The 16,430-nt window shown below is 49.9% G+C and overlaps 1 protein-coding gene, 1 long non-coding RNA gene and 1 other non-coding gene across 7 annotated transcripts in view; 1 reads left to right on the top strand and 2 right to left on the bottom strand.

The window, feature by feature from the left end:
- Nucleotides 1-11: 11 nt before the first annotated feature.
- Nucleotides 12-16,430, top strand: part of LYAR (Ly1 antibody reactive) — a 16,777-nt gene continuing 358 nt past the window's right edge. The window contains exons 1-9 of one of the 5 annotated variants that reach the window (XM_036328738.1): nt 23-144; nt 3,963-4,016; nt 6,560-6,734; nt 8,625-8,739; nt 9,345-9,452; nt 9,555-9,638; nt 14,163-14,574; nt 14,903-14,989; nt 15,993-16,078. In XM_036328738.1, coding sequence (XP_036184631.1) covers nt 6,613-6,734; nt 8,625-8,739; nt 9,345-9,452; nt 9,555-9,638; nt 14,163-14,574; nt 14,903-14,989; nt 15,993-16,078 — 1,014 coding nt within the window. In that variant the 5' untranslated portion in view covers nt 23-144; nt 3,963-4,016; nt 6,560-6,612. Of the gene's footprint in view, nt 145-3,962; nt 4,017-6,559; nt 6,735-8,624; nt 8,740-9,344; nt 9,453-9,554; nt 9,639-14,162; nt 14,575-14,902; nt 14,990-15,992; nt 16,079-16,430 lie in introns of all 5 variants that reach the window. The other 4 variants (XM_036328728.1, XM_036328757.1, XM_036328748.1 and 1 more) reach the window with 4 other exon arrangements.
- LOC118666454 overlaps nt 9,446-16,430 on the bottom strand; it is a 15,827-nt gene continuing 8,842 nt past the window's right edge. The window contains exon 3 of the long non-coding RNA XR_004970971.1: nt 9,446-10,338. This is a non-coding gene — a long non-coding RNA (uncharacterized LOC118666454). The remainder of the gene's footprint in view (nt 10,339-16,430) is intronic.
- On the bottom strand, nt 10,520-10,621 carry LOC118661345. Its single transcript, XR_004969304.1, has one exon. It is a non-coding gene; the product is annotated as a U6 spliceosomal RNA (small nuclear RNA).

The following is a 16,430-nucleotide window of genomic DNA, read 5'->3' on the forward strand; positions in this document are numbered from 1 at the left end:
CGCATGCGCGGGGCCGCGCAGAAACGAATTCCGCGCCGGGAAGCGAGGCGGGCGGCGGCGGCTGCGCTGGGCTGGCGGGCGGCCGCGGCGATTCCACGTGCTCCCCGCGGCCGGTTGGAACCGTTGGCGGACGCCGGCTGAGAGGTGAGGGGCGGCGGCGCAGGTCCGACCTGGGCAGCGGGGCTCAGAGAGCGAGGGGGCGGCGCGGCCGTGCCTGCGCTTTCACCGTCGGGGTCCCTGTCCGCCCGGGAGGAGGCCGTCCCTTCGGACCTGGTTCGTGCCCCGGGAGGTGAGGGAGTCCTGGGCTTAGAACGACCGGCTCCTCCCGGTTTTAAAGCCGGATCCCGCCCTGCTCGGGGCAAAGCAGGCGTTGCCCCGCTGGACTGGGCTCAAGCTGGGGACAGGCTGCTGTCTTCCCGGGGTCGGGGAGCTCGGTCCGGAGAGGGGCGGCCTCAGGGCGGGTGGTGGGGAGCCGGGACCGCGGGCCAGAACCACAGCGTGTGGATCCAGGTTCGCCTCCCACTGCACGCGTGACCCGCTGCGAGTTACCTGTTTGTGCCGCGGTGCCCTCGTCTGTCGAAAGGGAATAATGCGAAACCAGCTCCGAGGACTGCAGACGGGGGAAGCGCTGTGGCCGGCGGGGCTTGGGACCTCCGGCCTCAGCAGGTGTCAGGATGGCCTGCAGCCCCTATGGCTGGGGAGACCCGTAGGGAAGGAGGTGGAGGGTGAGTATTTGCAAGGCTGCCTTCCCTGCAGAGAGGGGCCACGTGGGACTCGTTCACGCAGCTCTCCCGCAGCCCCCCGTGTCCAGCATAGAGCCGGACAGGTAGGAGACCTCCACGGACAGTTACACCAGTGAAGGGATGCTGCTTCAGGCCGTACTGGCGATGTAGTGTGTGGGGCCTGGGGGAGGTTGGCTGGCTTTTCCCCGCCACAGTTTGCTCACCTGTGGAGTGGAGATGGGTGTACCTACCCACCTGTGGGGTTTTTGCAGAGAGCCAGGGAGAGGTCCTGCGTGGATGCACCCCCTATTCGGGGGTTTAGGCAGGACGGTGGACGTCATGTGCTCATCTGGCCTTCCCTTGCACCATCCCCGTGGTTTCTTGGAATTCTTCTGAAAGGGGCTCAGGATGGTCTCGTTGGCCTGACCCCTTGTTTCACAGATGGGAGAACCTGGAAGTTCGGGGAACAGTGACTAGCTGAGGCCACAGTGCTCGTGGGGACAGCTGAGGTTGCCAGCCTGGCCTGTCACGGGCTCTTTTGGCGGTGGCGGTGGCGGTGGCAGTGGCGGTAGCAGTGGGGTTTAGGTCTGTGTGTATGCGTGTGAGAGAGAACCCTATATAATAAAAGCCTGATATGCTAAGTGTCCGGTGGTCTAGATAGCTGTTTAATCAAAGTGTAATATGCGAATGATATGCTAAGGCCGCTCAGCCACTCGCTATGACGTGCACTGACCACCAGGGGGCAGGCACTCTGACCAGTAGGTTAGCTTGCTGCTGGGGTCTGGCGGATCAGGACTAAGCAAGGTAGGCCGGACACGCCCTGGAGCCCTTTCGTGGTCCCTCCCTGGCTGGCCAACCTCCCATGTCCCTCCCTGGTCCCTCAGCCTGGCCTGCGCCCTCTTGCAATCCAGGCTGAGGGACCTCCCCTGTCTCCCCCCACCCCCCCACCCCCAGTGCACGAATTTCATGCACCGTGCCTCTAGTGTTTTAAGAATAGTGACTGTCATTTTTGTAAAAATGTAGAGGGGGGCAGGGAAGGTTAAAAATCACCACAAATCCAATCCCAGAACAAAACCTGTTATCAGGGAACAGGGTGGTAAAGTAGCACCTGTGGGGTGGGGACTGAATTTATGAAGATAGATGGGGGAATTGAGGTCATCTTAAAGAAGTATGGGTTTAGGTGGGGACTGGGTGTGAAGCATTGATGTGCAAATCAAATCCTGCCATTGGGGAAGGAGTCTTTCATAGCTGGTACCTTACTTCACTTTCCGCACAATGCTCTGATGGCTTTATAGGTAAACAGATTCAGGTTAGCGCACCTTGAGGTCATTTAGGTTTTGATGGGGAGGTGCGGGCTGCGGCCCAGATCAGTCCAGGCCCAGTTCCACAGGACATGGCTGCCGGGGTCCAACCCCAGCGGGTCCAGGGGTTCCCAAAGGCGTAGACGGAGTCAGCAAAGACTATCCACCCTCTTCCTACGGTGGAGTCCTATCCATCCCGAGAGTGGGGCTTACCTAGGGGTCCCTGTTCGGGCGCCATATGCCAGGGTTCAACCCCAGCGGGTCCAGGGGTCCCCAAAGGTGTGGACGGAGTCGGCGAAGAAGGAATGATTTGGAGACAGCGTTCAGTTGATCAGCAGCCTTGCCAGGATCTCCAGCCAAGTTCTGGTCTGGATCTCCAGAGTGGTTCTGCTTAGGATCTCCAGCCAGGTTCTGTGTTCATGTTCTCTTGCTAGGTTCTCCAGCCAGGTTCTGTAGCCATGTTCCCTCACTAGGTTCTCCAGCCAGGTTCAGTCACCGGGTTCTAGTCAGGTTCTCTTGCCAATTTCTGTAGTCAGGTTCAGTCCAGGATCTTTTGCCATGTTCTCTCCAGCGAAGTTCTTCTGTCTGTAGGTTCTATGTATGTTCTGTCTTCTTAGTTCTGTGTTCTAAGCTCTGTATTCTAAGTTCTGAGTTCTAAGTTCTGTGTCTTGCTGTCTTGTTGCATCTGTATTTATACCAGTTGATTCAATCCTATCAATCTCTATTACAAAGGTTAGGGCGTTTCTTATCTCCATTCCAGGGAGTAAAGATTATGTAGCTTAAGCATGATTATTCGTAGTTAAAGTGATTAATTACCCGCCTGGCACTTAGTTGAGGGGTTTTATTCCCTCCCTAACTTCAGGGGAAAATCCCTACCTGGGGAAACAACCTTTCTCAGAGACCTTGGTTAAAACACATAGTGCCAAGAAGGTGAGCAAACATATTAAGAACAGTATGCCATATATGCCAGGTCCCTTGAAACAGCAAGCATGGACCAGCTCCCGGCACATGGCTGCATGTTGATAAGTTCCTGACGGCCCCAGCCCCTGGCAGATGCTGTCTCTGCCCCTTAACTCGGCACCACTTCCCCACCCCCGTCCTCCTCCCTGTGACGTGGTGGTTTGCTCAGTCCTCATATTTAAGATCTAAGACTTAGGGTCCTTGTATTTTAAAGGGGAAGGTCGTTTGTAGCGCCTCTGAGTTTGGGGGGATGAGGGTCTCAAGATCCCAGATGCCAAGGTATGGCCAAGGATATGACAAGTCATGGTGGAGAGGCAGGCAGGCGTCTCCAGGCAGATCAGAGCCACCCTGAGTCTGGGTGGTGGTCCGTTGTGATCATAGATGGGAGATAGCTTTGTGGAGAGCTAGTGGCTGTGTTCGTCATTCATCACCCTTTTCTCAGATCACAGCACGTGATGAGAACTCAGTAAATTGCCCAGTCAGACAAATAGACAGCAGAAGCTCACACAGAGGGGGGTCCGGGAGGGGGGTTACCTGGGTGTGTGGATCCCAGTGCACACCTGGCCTTCAGTAAATTCTGCTGAGTTCACTTACAGCAACATCTGGGGCTAAGATCTGCGTATGTGCAGCCAGTCCACAACCTTGCGTCCTACTTGCCCTTCTCTAGAAGGAAGGACACAGCATCTGTCTCTGTGGCTGGATTGGCACCCAGCCTTGGGCAGGCGAGGAGCCAGGGAAGGAAAAGCCGGCTCTGATGGAGGTTCAGCCCCGGAGAGAATGCCATCTTTTCACACTTGGGGCCACACACTGCCATGTTTGACATCCGAGCCCTGCAGACAGCGTCCCAGCGTCTTCATGCAGCATGTCTTCAGCTCCCCTAATTTCTGTTACAAATTTACCATTTCTGTTTAATTATTTAAATTTCTCTAACATTTATTTCGTCTTGTGGAATGTTAATGAGTTTAATTTTTTGTTTTAGGCAATGCTTGCTATCTTCAGTTGGAGGGACTGACTTTTCACATGGTGTATTTTTGTAAGTGTGTCGCATTTGCACTTCTGGAATTGTTTTGCCCTGCACTGAGCCTTGGCCCCTTCCTGTCTGCTGTGCAGTTAGGACGGCTTTCAGCTAGCTGTTCCTTGCAGCCCACCCCTCACACAGACATACAAGTGCTTCCTGCATAAGTGACAGGTGTTTCCCCCGGGGGCTGGGGCAGGTATGAGGCCTGATCAAGGTGACCCTCAGCTGGTGCTGGGATGTCCTCTGGGCTCTGAATAAGTGAGGGGTAAGCTCCTCACAGGCCTCATTTATCTCCTTTGCAAGCAGGTGGCCACAGTGTTCCCATTTCATATCAAGAGTAAAAATGCAGCCAAGGTTCTGACTCACTGTGCAAGCCACACGTTCGGCCTGTAAAGGAAAAGGAACACATCTCTAGATGCGGGCATTAGCTGTACAGACGGAGGGAAGAGGCTGGAGGTATTTTTTTGGTGGACATGTGATCAGATAATCCCATCCTGACTGATGTTTACACTGTGTGTGGCTCATCCCCAGAGAGAGGAGTTTTGCGCAGATACTGCCAGCATCTTGTTTGTCAACATCACTGGCTTCTTTCCGTCCAGCCGGTTTGCTTCCACCTGTCCTTCCCAGGACCTTCCATGATGACAGACCGAGCCTCCCAATGGGATCGCACACTTGCCAAAGCCCCCTCCCCCCTCTTCTCCCTGCAATCAGAAAACAGGAGACCTCAGCAGGGAAGGCCCGAAGGCTCTTGGCCATAGCTTCACTCTGAGGAGTATTTTTCATTGTTGAGCTTCATTATGAAAGAACTTACACATGTGCAGCAGATAAGTGGCTTATCACTCTGCTCCTACCTTGTGTGGACAATGGCCATCTGTTTCTCGGTGCCGAGTTGATGGTTTGCCCTTGTTCTTGTACCAGAGTGCCCTGCAGACTACTGACCTGATTAGGTGGTGCTGGCTCTTCTAGCCCTTGTTCTCCCTGAGGGGCAGGCAGCATCCGTCTGAGCATCCGTCTGCCTGTGCAGAGTGCTAGGCTTGGAGGGAGCTGCGTCATGGCCCACATGATGCCAGCTCCCAGGCTGGCAGCTGTGCCACACTTCTTCACTACAGCCAGGTGAGATGGTGTGGCCGCTGCACATCCTAGAACAAACAGCCGTGTTGCTTTCCTCTGGATTCGGTGCCAGGCTGTAGCTGACCACATGCCCTCCCTTGCTCACTGACCCGGATGGCGAGCTGCGGAGGGGGACCCTGGACCAGGGCCTGTGTTTTAGCGTAGCCAGTCAGGCTTGCTGATGTCCGGCAGTGCCAGGAAGAGCCAGAGGCCTCATGAGAGATCAGCTGGGCCTTCGTCAAGCCTGGAGCTGCAGCCAGGATGTACATTTCCACTCAAGGCTGAGCGGGCGTGAGCAGCTCCGGTCTCTGCTCAGGAGTGACCTGGGCAGTGACCAGGGCAGTAGAGGAGTGTGATGCAGGCGTGAGCAGGCCCTGGGAACCAGAAGGTGCTCCTTGGTGCTGAGGATTTGGGGAGAAGTCTTGCCCTGAAGCAAATTGCACCCATTTACTTGATCCTTGCCTTAATTTTCATAGTGAGCAAGGAAGTGCCGGGTTCAGTAGCTTGGATATAAAACAGCAGTCCTCTCACATGGGAAGTTACTGGGACGGTCACGCTTGCAGATGGGGGTGTGTTTTGGAGCACAGTGGCAGCGCCATGAATTTTTAAATGGTTATGTATCTGTACCGGCACAGGTCATGCTGACAGTGCTGGGGACACCAGGTCTGTGACCGCCCTCCAGTGTTCCAGTGCCCAGCAGTTAGGGCAGCTGCAGGTTCCATTTCTCTATCGATCCCACAAGGAGCCACAGAAGGAGGCCCCTCCCCCTGTCCACTCAGCCTGAGGACACACCCTCCTGTATTAACACTGAGGATGCATAGCAGTGCCGACAGGAATGTTTGTGTGCCCTGTAGAAATTAGAGGCCCCTTCTCTGCCCTCTAAAGCTCCCTCCCCTCCCCTCATTCTGCTTTTCCTGGATTTGGGGACCTGAGATAATTTGCAGTGCACACCTAAGTGTGAGAGAGGGAAGGAGGGACGGAGGGAGAGAAAGTTATTATAAAGTGTAAGATATTTTACTTATGCTCCCAAAACTTCATCCTTAGAGACAGCTGCCAAGTTTAAATCCTGATTCTACTGCTGTGTGACCTTGGGCAAGTTACTTAATCTCTCTCTGCTTCAATACCTCATGTAAAGTGTGAACAATAGTTTTCCCTCACAGGGGTGCCGTGAGGGTTAAATAAATTAATATGTGCAAAGCTCTTAGAGGGCCCAGCACACGGTGTGCATGCACTCATCTTGGCCATCAGTGTCACTGTTAATTATAATTTTGCTTACATGGTGGTAGAGTTACACATATATTGTTAATCAACTTTAATTTTGTTAATTTGTAGTTATTTTCATGTGAAATTATGGTTGAAAAGTTAGCTGTGTGATCATTTATTGGGAATAAAAGTTCAGATTATAATGATAATTACCTTTTTTCTCTCTTTCCTTTTTATCTTTTTAGGACAAGATTTAAAGCCTATCTTGGATAGAGAATACTTAATCATTTAGCTAAAAATGGTATTTTTTACATGCAATGCATGTGGTGAATCAGTGAAGAAAATACAAGTGGAAAAGCATGTGGCTGTTTGCAGGAACTGCGAGTGCCTTTCCTGCATTGACTGCGGTAAAGATTTCTGGTAAGTTCCGAGTAGCTCCTGTATCCATAGTGAAGGCCCAGGCCAGTGTTGGAAGCACTGTTTCCACAAAGCTTTAAAAAATAGAAGCATGCCTGAGCTGGTGTTGCTCAGGGGATAGAGCGTCAGCCTGTGGACTGAACGGTTCCAGGTTCCATCCGATCAAGGGCACATGCCCGGGTTTCGGGCTCCATCCCGAGTAGGGGGCGTGCAGGAGGCAGCCGAACAATGATTCTCTTTCATCATTGATGTTTCTATCTTCCTCTCCCTCTTCCTTCCTCTCTGAAATCAATAAAAATATATTTTAAAAAAGTAGAGGCAAATTTGAGGAAGAAAATTATGAAGAAAATTACAAGTGGGTTACAAGTCCATTTGCCTGGTCTGGATGATTTAAAAAGAAGACTGAGGAAGGGAATTGAAGTGATCAGAGCATCGGACCCATCAGGGCGCTTGCTGTCATCTCGTTGCCACCATCCCAGACCCTGGGGCGGGACCCTGGAGTGAGGCTTCAGGGCATGGGGCGCTGATCACACGGAAGAGGGGGTTTGTAAGCCAGAAGGATGTTTGCTAACTCACAGTGAGGCGGCGTCTGAGAGGGAAGCCGAAGTCCTTCCCAGGAACTCGGAGGTGATGCTGGGGTTCCACTGGGGGAGGGGGTTTCTCTGGAAAGGTGAGGACTGGGGGAGGGGCAAGACAGGCCTTGAGGTTCATCCGGCTGCATCTCTAGGGGGGTCCAGATGCTGGCTCACTTCCTCCATTTTCCTCCCCTTCAGCCTCAGACGCGGCCAGTCAAAAGGCGGCTTGGCACAGGTGCCACTGTCCTCTGGCATTGAGAGATGTTTGCTGACGGTCCGTTTTATTCTACTCTAGAGCAGTGACATTTAAAAACTGATTTGGGAAATGACTGAAGTCTTTGCTTGTACTGGATCCCAGGAGGAAGATTGACATATAACACAGGTTCTTTCCCTCCAGGGAGTTTGCGCCTGGCCTTGGCCCACACATTCCCTGAGGGCCCCATAAAGCTTCCGAGAGACGGAGACAGAATTGAGTTTTCTTTTTTCTGACTCTGAGACCCAGAACTTTTTAGTGACCTGATGATCCCTATTTAAAAAATATTTATTGCCCTGGCTGGTTTGGCTCAGTGGATAGAGCATTAACCTGCGGACTGAAAGGTCCCAGGTTCGATTCCAGTCAAGGGCACATGCCTGGGTTGCAGGCTCGATCCCCAGTAGGGGGTATCCAGAAGGCAGCCAGTTGGTGATTCTCTCTCATCATTGATGTTTCAATCTCTCTCTCCCTCTCCCTTCCTCTCTGAAATCAATAAAAATATATTTTAAAAAATAAATAAGCCAGAACCAGTTTGGCTCAGTGGATAGAGTGTTGGCCTGCGGACTCAAGGGTCCTGGGTTCGATTCCAGTAAAGGGCATGTACCTTGGTTGTGGACACATCCCCAGTGGGGAGTGTGCAGGAGGCGGCTGATCGGTGTTTCTCTCTCATCGATGTTTCTAACTTTCTACCCCTCTCCTTTCCTCTCTATAGAAAATCAATAAAACATATAAATAAATAAATAAATAAATAAATAAATAAATAAATAGTATCTATTTATTGAAGTATAATTGACATATAACATTAAATTAGTTTCAGTTGTACAGCATTATGATTCAATATTCCTGTTGTTTAAAACATGTATGGAAAGTTTGGCGGTGGGTTTCCTATTGAACAGCGTGCAGCTGGGAAAATGTTTCTGCAGCAGGATGTGAGCACAGTAAGTGAAGGAGGTGGGGGCGTGCGCAGTGGGCCGGCGTGGACTGCCGAAGGCAGGAGCAGCGTGCTGACATCACACAGCCACCACTGAGAATGCACCTAACGGTGGGACCTCTGTCACCTCACAGGGGCGAGGACTACAAAAACCATGTGAAATGCATAAGCGAAGACCAGAAGTACGGCGGCAAAGGTTACGAAGGGAAAGCCCACAAAGGCGAGATCAAACAGCAGGCGTGGGTGCAGGTACGTTCCGAGTCGTCTAGTAGTCTCAGCTGACGCCTTCCACTTTTCTTGGGAAGCCTAAGAAACTAAGAATAAATGCCTCACCCATCCCGACAAGAGCCAGGAACAGCATGCCTTAGCCAGACTGAGGGTCGTGTTGGCATCTCAGTAAGGCTTGCAGCCCGTGAACCGCTCCATTTGTCGGAGTCTTCTTTCTTTCAGCAGTGTGTCGTAGTTTTAACTCAGTAAGTGTTACGTACGCTCCTTGTTTAAGTTCTTAGTTTCCTTTTCAGATTGTCCGTTTGTAGAAATGCAGCTTGATATTTGAGTACAGTTCTGCTGAATTTGTTCATTGGTTCTAAAGGTGCTTTTTGGAGAATCTGTAGGGTGTTCCACATGTAAGACCATGTTGGCTGAGAACAGAGATAATTTTACTGCTTTCCAACTAGGATGCCTTTCTTTCATCTTCTCACCTACTTGCTCTGGCCAGGACTTCCAATGCTATATTGAATTTATAAGGATAGACATTAATACAAAATTGGGACTTGACATGTGGATTCTGTAGCCCTGGCTACATGAAATGTATGTCAGTTATTTTGTTGTTGTTTTGTCTTTCTTTTTTGTAGAAAGTTAATGAATTAATAAAAAGGCCCAATGTCAGCCCCAAAGTGAGAGAACTTTTAGAGCAAATTAGTGGTTTTGACAACATTCCCAGGAAAAAGGCAAAATTTCAGGTATGTATTTGAGATGGCTTCCCTGACTGGGGATATGGGCCCATCAGGGACAGCTGTGTTTACCTGTCCAATGGGATTTCCCCCCCCTTTTTTTCCTTATAGAACTGGATGAAGAACAGTTTAAAAGTTCATAATGAATTGATTCTGGAGCAGGTGTGGAATATCTTTTCTGAAGCTTCCAGCAATGTAAGTCAGACCTAGTTTTAGATTTGTTGCGTGGCAGACATGCTTACTAATAATGCGGTGGGAATGTCTTATTTTTGGAGGTCAAGACAGCCTTCTTTTTCAGAGAGCCTCTTGGGCCTTCTTTTATGGGAAGGAATAACTGAATGCCTTGCAGAGAAGAGTTCCTTATTGTGCACAGAAAGGTATTTCATCCCCATGTTTGACATTGGTAGCAGCTAACCTGGAACCGTTTACTTAGAAAGCAGGCGGCGGACGTATCGGGAAGAACAGGAGCTCTGGGTGTCCGGCAGACCTGGATTGAATCCCTGCTGCTCTCTGCCATATGTGTGATCTTGGGCACGTTACTTGTCTTGTGAGCCTCAGTTTCCTTTTCTTTAAAAAGTGGATCATATTCATTCATTCATTCATTCATTCATTCAGTACTTATGAGTGCCTGATCTGTGCCAGGCCATGAACAAAACTGAACCAGCTCAGGTGGCGATAGTGCTGGGCAGGAAGATAAGCAGGTGAGGATGGAGTGCCTAGGTGGCCTTCTAGGTAAGGGGAGAGGGGTCACCAGGGCCCTTACCTGCTGTGGTTTTAAAGTAGATGAGACTACAGAAGCACCCACCTATGCCCACCTTTCAGCGGGCACTCGTTAAGCACCGTCTCTTCCCTTCCAGTGGAGGAAGAATTCTGTGGGTTGAAGCCAGCCAACTGCCTGTCAAAAAAGGTTGGATATGTGAGTCCTCAGATGTGGATATAGGTGCAGAGGGTTTGGGTTTGATATTGTATAGCCACAGTGTTGGTTACATTGTTAATTTGATTTTATCACCTTAATTCTGTTGCACTTCCTTTTTGGAGCTTATATCCCATTCAGAGTTATATCTTTAATAGCTTTGTTAAGTATGGAACGCTTCACGAATTTGCGTGTCCTCCTTGTGCAGGGGCCATGCTAATCTCTGTATCATTCCAAGCTTAGTATATGTGCTGCCGGAGTGAACTCAGTAGTAATTTGTTTTTTTTAAACAAATAGGTTTCTTGGGGTTTTTTGTTTGTTTTTTTAATATATTTTTTATTGATTTTTTTACAGAGAGGAAGGGAGAGAGATAGTTAGAAACATCGATGAGAGAGAAACATCGATCAGCTGCCTCCTGCACATCTCCCACTGGGGATGTGCCCGCAACCCGGGTTCATGCCCTTGACCGGAATTGAACCTGGGACCCTTCAGTCCGCAGGTGACGCTCTATCCACTGAGCCAAACCGGTTTCGGCGCTCAGTAGTAGTTTAAAAAAACAACAGTGGTGCTGGCTGGTCTTTTCTTTTGGTCACATTGTAAGGAGTTGATTTGCTTGCTATGGAGAGAATAGTTTAGGCAGCAAACAGATAAAAATGAAGCTTTATCTTGGCAGTATATCTAGCGTTTGTCTCAGAACGCACAAATTGGGCCTTTGAAACCTTATGACCAGTCACTGAATTGGCCTGTATGTGGCACCTACTTTTTAAAGGTTATTGCCATTATTTTTACTAAGAATCAAAGATTTGAAATGACTTAGATCAACTGTAGTTTTTTTTAAAGTTCTTTTGAAGCTGTGAACATACTAGGAATTAATAGTCAGTAAACAGCTCGTGGTATCCTGGTAAAAAGCTTATTATTGGTTTGCCTGTGTTTTGTGAACTTCACGGCACATCCCAGTGTTTGGTGAAAGCAAGTAGTCCTGAGGCCCTGTTCATTCATGCCTGCAATTTTATCCCTCCCTTTACTCTGTGCTGGGCATTAGGTTGGCGGCTTTCTCTTCTACATGATACTTTTTATACCCAGCACAACGCACACCGGTCACTGGATACAGCTGTAATCAGTCCTGCCCTCATGCAGCTGTGTTCTTGTGGGGGAGACAGACAACTATCTGTCTCCCCCACAACAACTATGGGTGGGTTTTTGCTATAACACCAGATTGTGATAAGCACTAGGAAGAAATAGAAGGCAGGAAGAGGGGCAGAGAGCAAAGCAGGGTGCTCTGTCAGGTAAGAGCCAGTGAGGTGGTACTGAGGAGACCACACTGGAGGAGAGCCTGGAATAAAGGAGAAGATGGGGAATGGGTTGATCAGTCACTGTTGTGTGGCTGCAGGCTGGTGGCTGTGTGCCTCCTGCCTTCCCCCTCCTTCTCTCTGTGGTTTAAGGTGTGGGAGCAAAGCACCTGCTAGAGCAGCGGTTCTCAACCTGTGGGTCGCGACCCCTTTGGGGGTCGAACGACCCTTTCACAGGGGTCACCTAAGACCATTGGAAAACACATATATAATTACGTATTGTTTTTGTGATTCATCATTATGCTTTAATTATGTTCAATTTGTAACAATGAAAATACATCCTGCATATCAGATATTTACATTATGATTCATAACAGTAGCAAAATTACAGTTATGAAGTAGCAACAAAAATAATTTTATGGTTGGGGTCGCGGCATTAGGGAGGTTGAGAACCACTGCACTAGAGACTTGATCTGAACTGGGCGATGGCAGGCTGAGCTCTGGGGCCCTTGGTGATGAAGATAATAACCGATACGCAGTATGAACACAATTACAGGGCAGGAGGGAAGCTTCTTTTCCCCCTTCCTCCTGAGTCTGTACCTGAACTCATTCTCTGCTCCTTGCCCCCCACGCCGTGTGCCTGGATGACTTTCTTTCTCTGAACTGCTACCGAGAAAACCCCGATTTAGTTACCACTCCTCTGCCAGAGGGTGAGCATGGGTGTCAGAGGGAGGCATGACTGTATTGTACTTGAGTTAAAGCCAGTCGTTTATTTGATCTGTCTTGGAGGACAGTAGCTCCGTTCTTGTGACCTAGACTCTGGAGGGTGAAGACTGGAGGTGACTGGCTGGTAACTCACAGATGGAACTTGGGCCCGGTCTGCGGACTCATAAGTCTCAAGTCTCGGGATTTCCCGGAGCTGCTGCCACTGGCCCTCTCCCTGCCTGACAGGCACCTTAGGGCCGCGGCCGTTCAGTAGGTAGCTCTGCGCCAGCTCGTGGGCAGGGCTGGCGTAGAGATTTCTGCACATTTCGAGTCACGGAGTACAGCAGACAGTGGGACTAGCTGTGCTGAAGTTATTTTAAAAATAGGGCCGAAACCGGCTTGGCTCAGTGGATAGAGCATCGGCCTGCGGACTGAAAGGTCCCAGGTTCGATTCCGGTCAAGGGCATGTACCTGGGTTGCGGGCACATCCCCAGTAGGAGATGTGCAGGAGGCAGCTGATCAATGTTTCTCTCTCATCGATGTTTCTAACTCTCTATCTCTCTCCCTTCCTCTCTGTAAAAAATCAATAAAATATATTAAAAAAAAAAAAAAATAGGATCCAGCCCTAGCCAGTTGGGCTCAGTGGCTATAACGTCAGCCTGCGGACTGAAGGGTCCCGGGTTTGATTCCCAGTCAGGGCACATGCCCATGTTGTAGGCTTGATCTCCAGTGTGGGGCGTGCAGGAGGCAGCTGATCAATGATTCTCTCTCATCATTGATGTTTCTATCTCTCCCTCTCCCTTCCTCTCTGAAATCAATAAAAAGATTTTTAAAAAATTAAAATATGATCCATGTGCTGATTTGAATAAGGGATGCAGTGAGTGCGAGGTTCTCCCCACCCCAGCGCATGTAGTTAGTTTTCCGTGACTCCTCAGCCGCCACCTTTACTGCCCAGGCGTCGCTGACTTCCTCTTGGGACCCGCCTGGTCTGAATGACGGTTCAGTTAGGCCTCAGTGTAGCGCTGGTCGTTTACAAGGCCCTTCTCGTGTGCGCTGAGCGTGCCCTGCACTGAGCGCGTGGCATTTATTTTATTTGTACATGAACAGTGTGAGGAAGGGCTTCCTGCCTTTCATTGTACAGACGAGGAGACGGGTCTAGAGCAGGTAAATAACTTGCCCTGAGTCACCTGGTAATTGACAGCTGGAACTTGAACCCAGGCCTGCAGGTACCTAAACCTAGTTTCTGCCCCGCGTTGAGCGCTCACCTTCATTGGAAAGAAAGGTGAATTGTGAGCCATAAATAAAGGTCTGGCGGAAGTGATTTAAGAATTCTTTCCTTTTCAAGTGGGACAAAATGCCTGTTAAATGCAGAGAGGGGGCCCCAGCTGGTTTGGCTCAGTGGATGGAGCATTGGCTGTATACCGAAGGAACCTGGGTTTGATTCCGGTCAAGGGCATGTGCCCAGGGTGCAGACTTGGCCTCTAGTAGGGGGCGCGCAGGAGGTAGCCGATGAATGATTCTCTCTCACCATTGATGTTTCTATCTCTCACTCTCCCTTCCTCTGAAATCAATAAAAATATTTTAAAAAATATATAAATAAAATGTTTTAAAAATGCAGAGAGGGGTGTGGGCTGGGGGAGTTCTTCTCATTTTGTGTATTTACTATATTTTAACTGTGGGGGGGTCACAGTTCTAAAATGGTAAGTAAGAAAGACATTTTCCTTGGAACAGTGTTCAGTAGATACATGTAGGTTGTGAACGGGTGTGTGGAATGAATACTTACGTGTTTCTTGGTTTTTGCTTCATAAAAAGGAACCAGCCAGTAAAGGGCAAGAGCAAAAGCCACTCAACCAAGTGGCAAAGCCACCTGCAGAAATCACCACCACGGTGGCACCTTCCAAAGCCAATGACACCACGCAAGGACAAGCAGAGGCAAAGAAGAACAAGAGAGAGAGGAAGGAAGAGCGGCAGAAGAAAAGGAAAAAAGAAAAGAAAGAACTAAAATTAGAAAACCACCAGGAGAAAACCAAGAGTCAGAAGTCTAAAAAGCGCAAAATGAGGCCTGAGGCCGAGCAGGAGGCGGGAGGGGAGGGTGCCCCCGAGGCCACGGGCCCCACAGGGAACAAGCGCCAGGGGCCGAGGAGCACGGGCAAGTGTGGAGTGAATGGAGACGTGGACAAGGAAGAGACAAGCATGGGGAAAAGGAAGCGGAAGCTTTCCGAAGGTGTGTGGCGAATGCTGCAGGGCTTGTTTAAATGGCCATGCTCTGAATTTGGGGTACATAAAATCTGTTAGATCGTGCATTGGGAACCAAGTAATGCAAAGAGCATAAGCTTTGGGGTCAGGGCAACCTGGGCTGAGTCCAGGCAAGTGGCCTCACCTCTCAACTCCCGGTTTCCACCACTGTCCCCCACTGTCCAGGAGGAGAAACCCCGCAGGCTGGGTTGCTTGGGGGATGAGCAAGGTGATGGAAGGGGCTGGCCATGGACGATGCATTAAGTGTAGAAGATGTCAGAACTGCAAAATCTCTATTTTTTTTTAAATCTATTTAGTTGAAGCATATTCTAAGAAGAAAAAGATTAAGTTCCCAGGACTGGCTGAAGGCAGAGAACCAGAAAACCATGAAGCTCCTGCAAAAGGTATCACTTGTGTCATTTGGAAAGCTCTGCCCTCTGGGGTGGGAGGAGGAGGTGAGCAAAGTTCTCTAGGGCGGGAGTGACTCCAAAGGAACCCAGGAGGGCTGTGAGTCACTCCTACAGTGTGTCTGTCTGGCTTGAAGGATTAAGGGGAAAGCAGTCTGGATTGGAAATACGCATTATCTTTGGAACTTAAACCCCCGTGCTTTCCCAGACCCGCTCCCCTTCCTGTCCTCCAGCCAGACCTGGCTGTTCCCCTCTTATCTCTGGGTCTGTCCCTGGTGCCTCCTTGCTTGGACTCCATGCCACCCCGCTCCCTCGGCTGGCATGTGTCCTTGTCAGAATCCAGTCCCTGGCCTTGCCTCTTCAGGCTGCCTCCTCCACACGGCTGCTCCCGTTCCTCAGGCCCGAAGCAGCCCCCGGAGTCCTGCCAGTTAGGAGATCCAAGGACTCATGGGAAGCGAGGCTTTATTGTTGGAGGTTCAGTGACTGCCCAAGTTGGGTTAGATCTCTTAGCTTGGAACCCACCCCCCAACTTTAGTTTTTTTAAGGGTTTACTTTGAGGTAATTTTAGATTCACATGAAGGCTTTGGATCTTGTCGCCCACGTGTAGTGATATTGTGGCTGTCTCCTCTCGTTCAAGGTTAAGCTCCTCGCTCACCTCTGTGTTGCTCACTGCTCAGCCCCACGATCTCCGTGGATGCTTAGTGAATCTTGCTGAGGTCCTTCAAAGCAACTCTATCTTTTTACAGGAATTTGTAGTGGTGATGGTGTTTATGTTGCCTGGTTAACCTGCTCGCTCTGAGAACAAGAACGGTGAAGGGTAGCGGTGCTTTCAGGCTACTGTGATTGGACAGGCCGAGGGCCTGCTCCACAGTGCTATGGTCCCCTGCCCACTCAGGATTCATTCATTTCCCGGCAGCAAGTAGATGTTGCAGAAATCATTTCCTTTCCCTTCTGGTAGTACAACAAAACAGTGCTTTGCATGTTATTCTTTGTATTGTAGGTAAATTCAATTGGAAGGGGACTATTAAAGCAGTCCTGAAGCAGGCCCCAGACAATGAAATAGCAGTCAAAAAGCTAAGGAAAAAGGTACGCACACGAACCTAGGTACACCAGCTGGGGAGAATCGGTTCTTTATTTTAAAACACCTCAAGTGCTGTGAGTGTGTGTGTGTCTCATTTACGACGCCCTGGTAACCCGTCCGGCCTTGTGGGGAGGGAAGGGGCTGACTCCCACCCCTCCTCAGCCGGCGCAGTGCGGGCGTGATTTTGAAATGATTATTCTAGTTTGCGATCCTTTATTCCAGAGGAATGCTTTCTTCTCTGGTTTTAGTTTGTTATCGACATCTGACCCACATGCAGTCAGGTGCTCACATTCACATGTGCTGCTGCACCGATTTCGCAAGCACAACCCTGTGTGGCCAGCACCCGGGTCTCTTTTA

Source organism: Myotis myotis, unplaced genomic scaffold (genome assembly GCF_014108235.1).
Source record: "Myotis myotis isolate mMyoMyo1 unplaced genomic scaffold, mMyoMyo1.p scaffold_m19_p_1, whole genome shotgun sequence".
NCBI classification, from domain to species: domain Eukaryota; kingdom Metazoa; phylum Chordata; class Mammalia; order Chiroptera; family Vespertilionidae; genus Myotis; species Myotis myotis.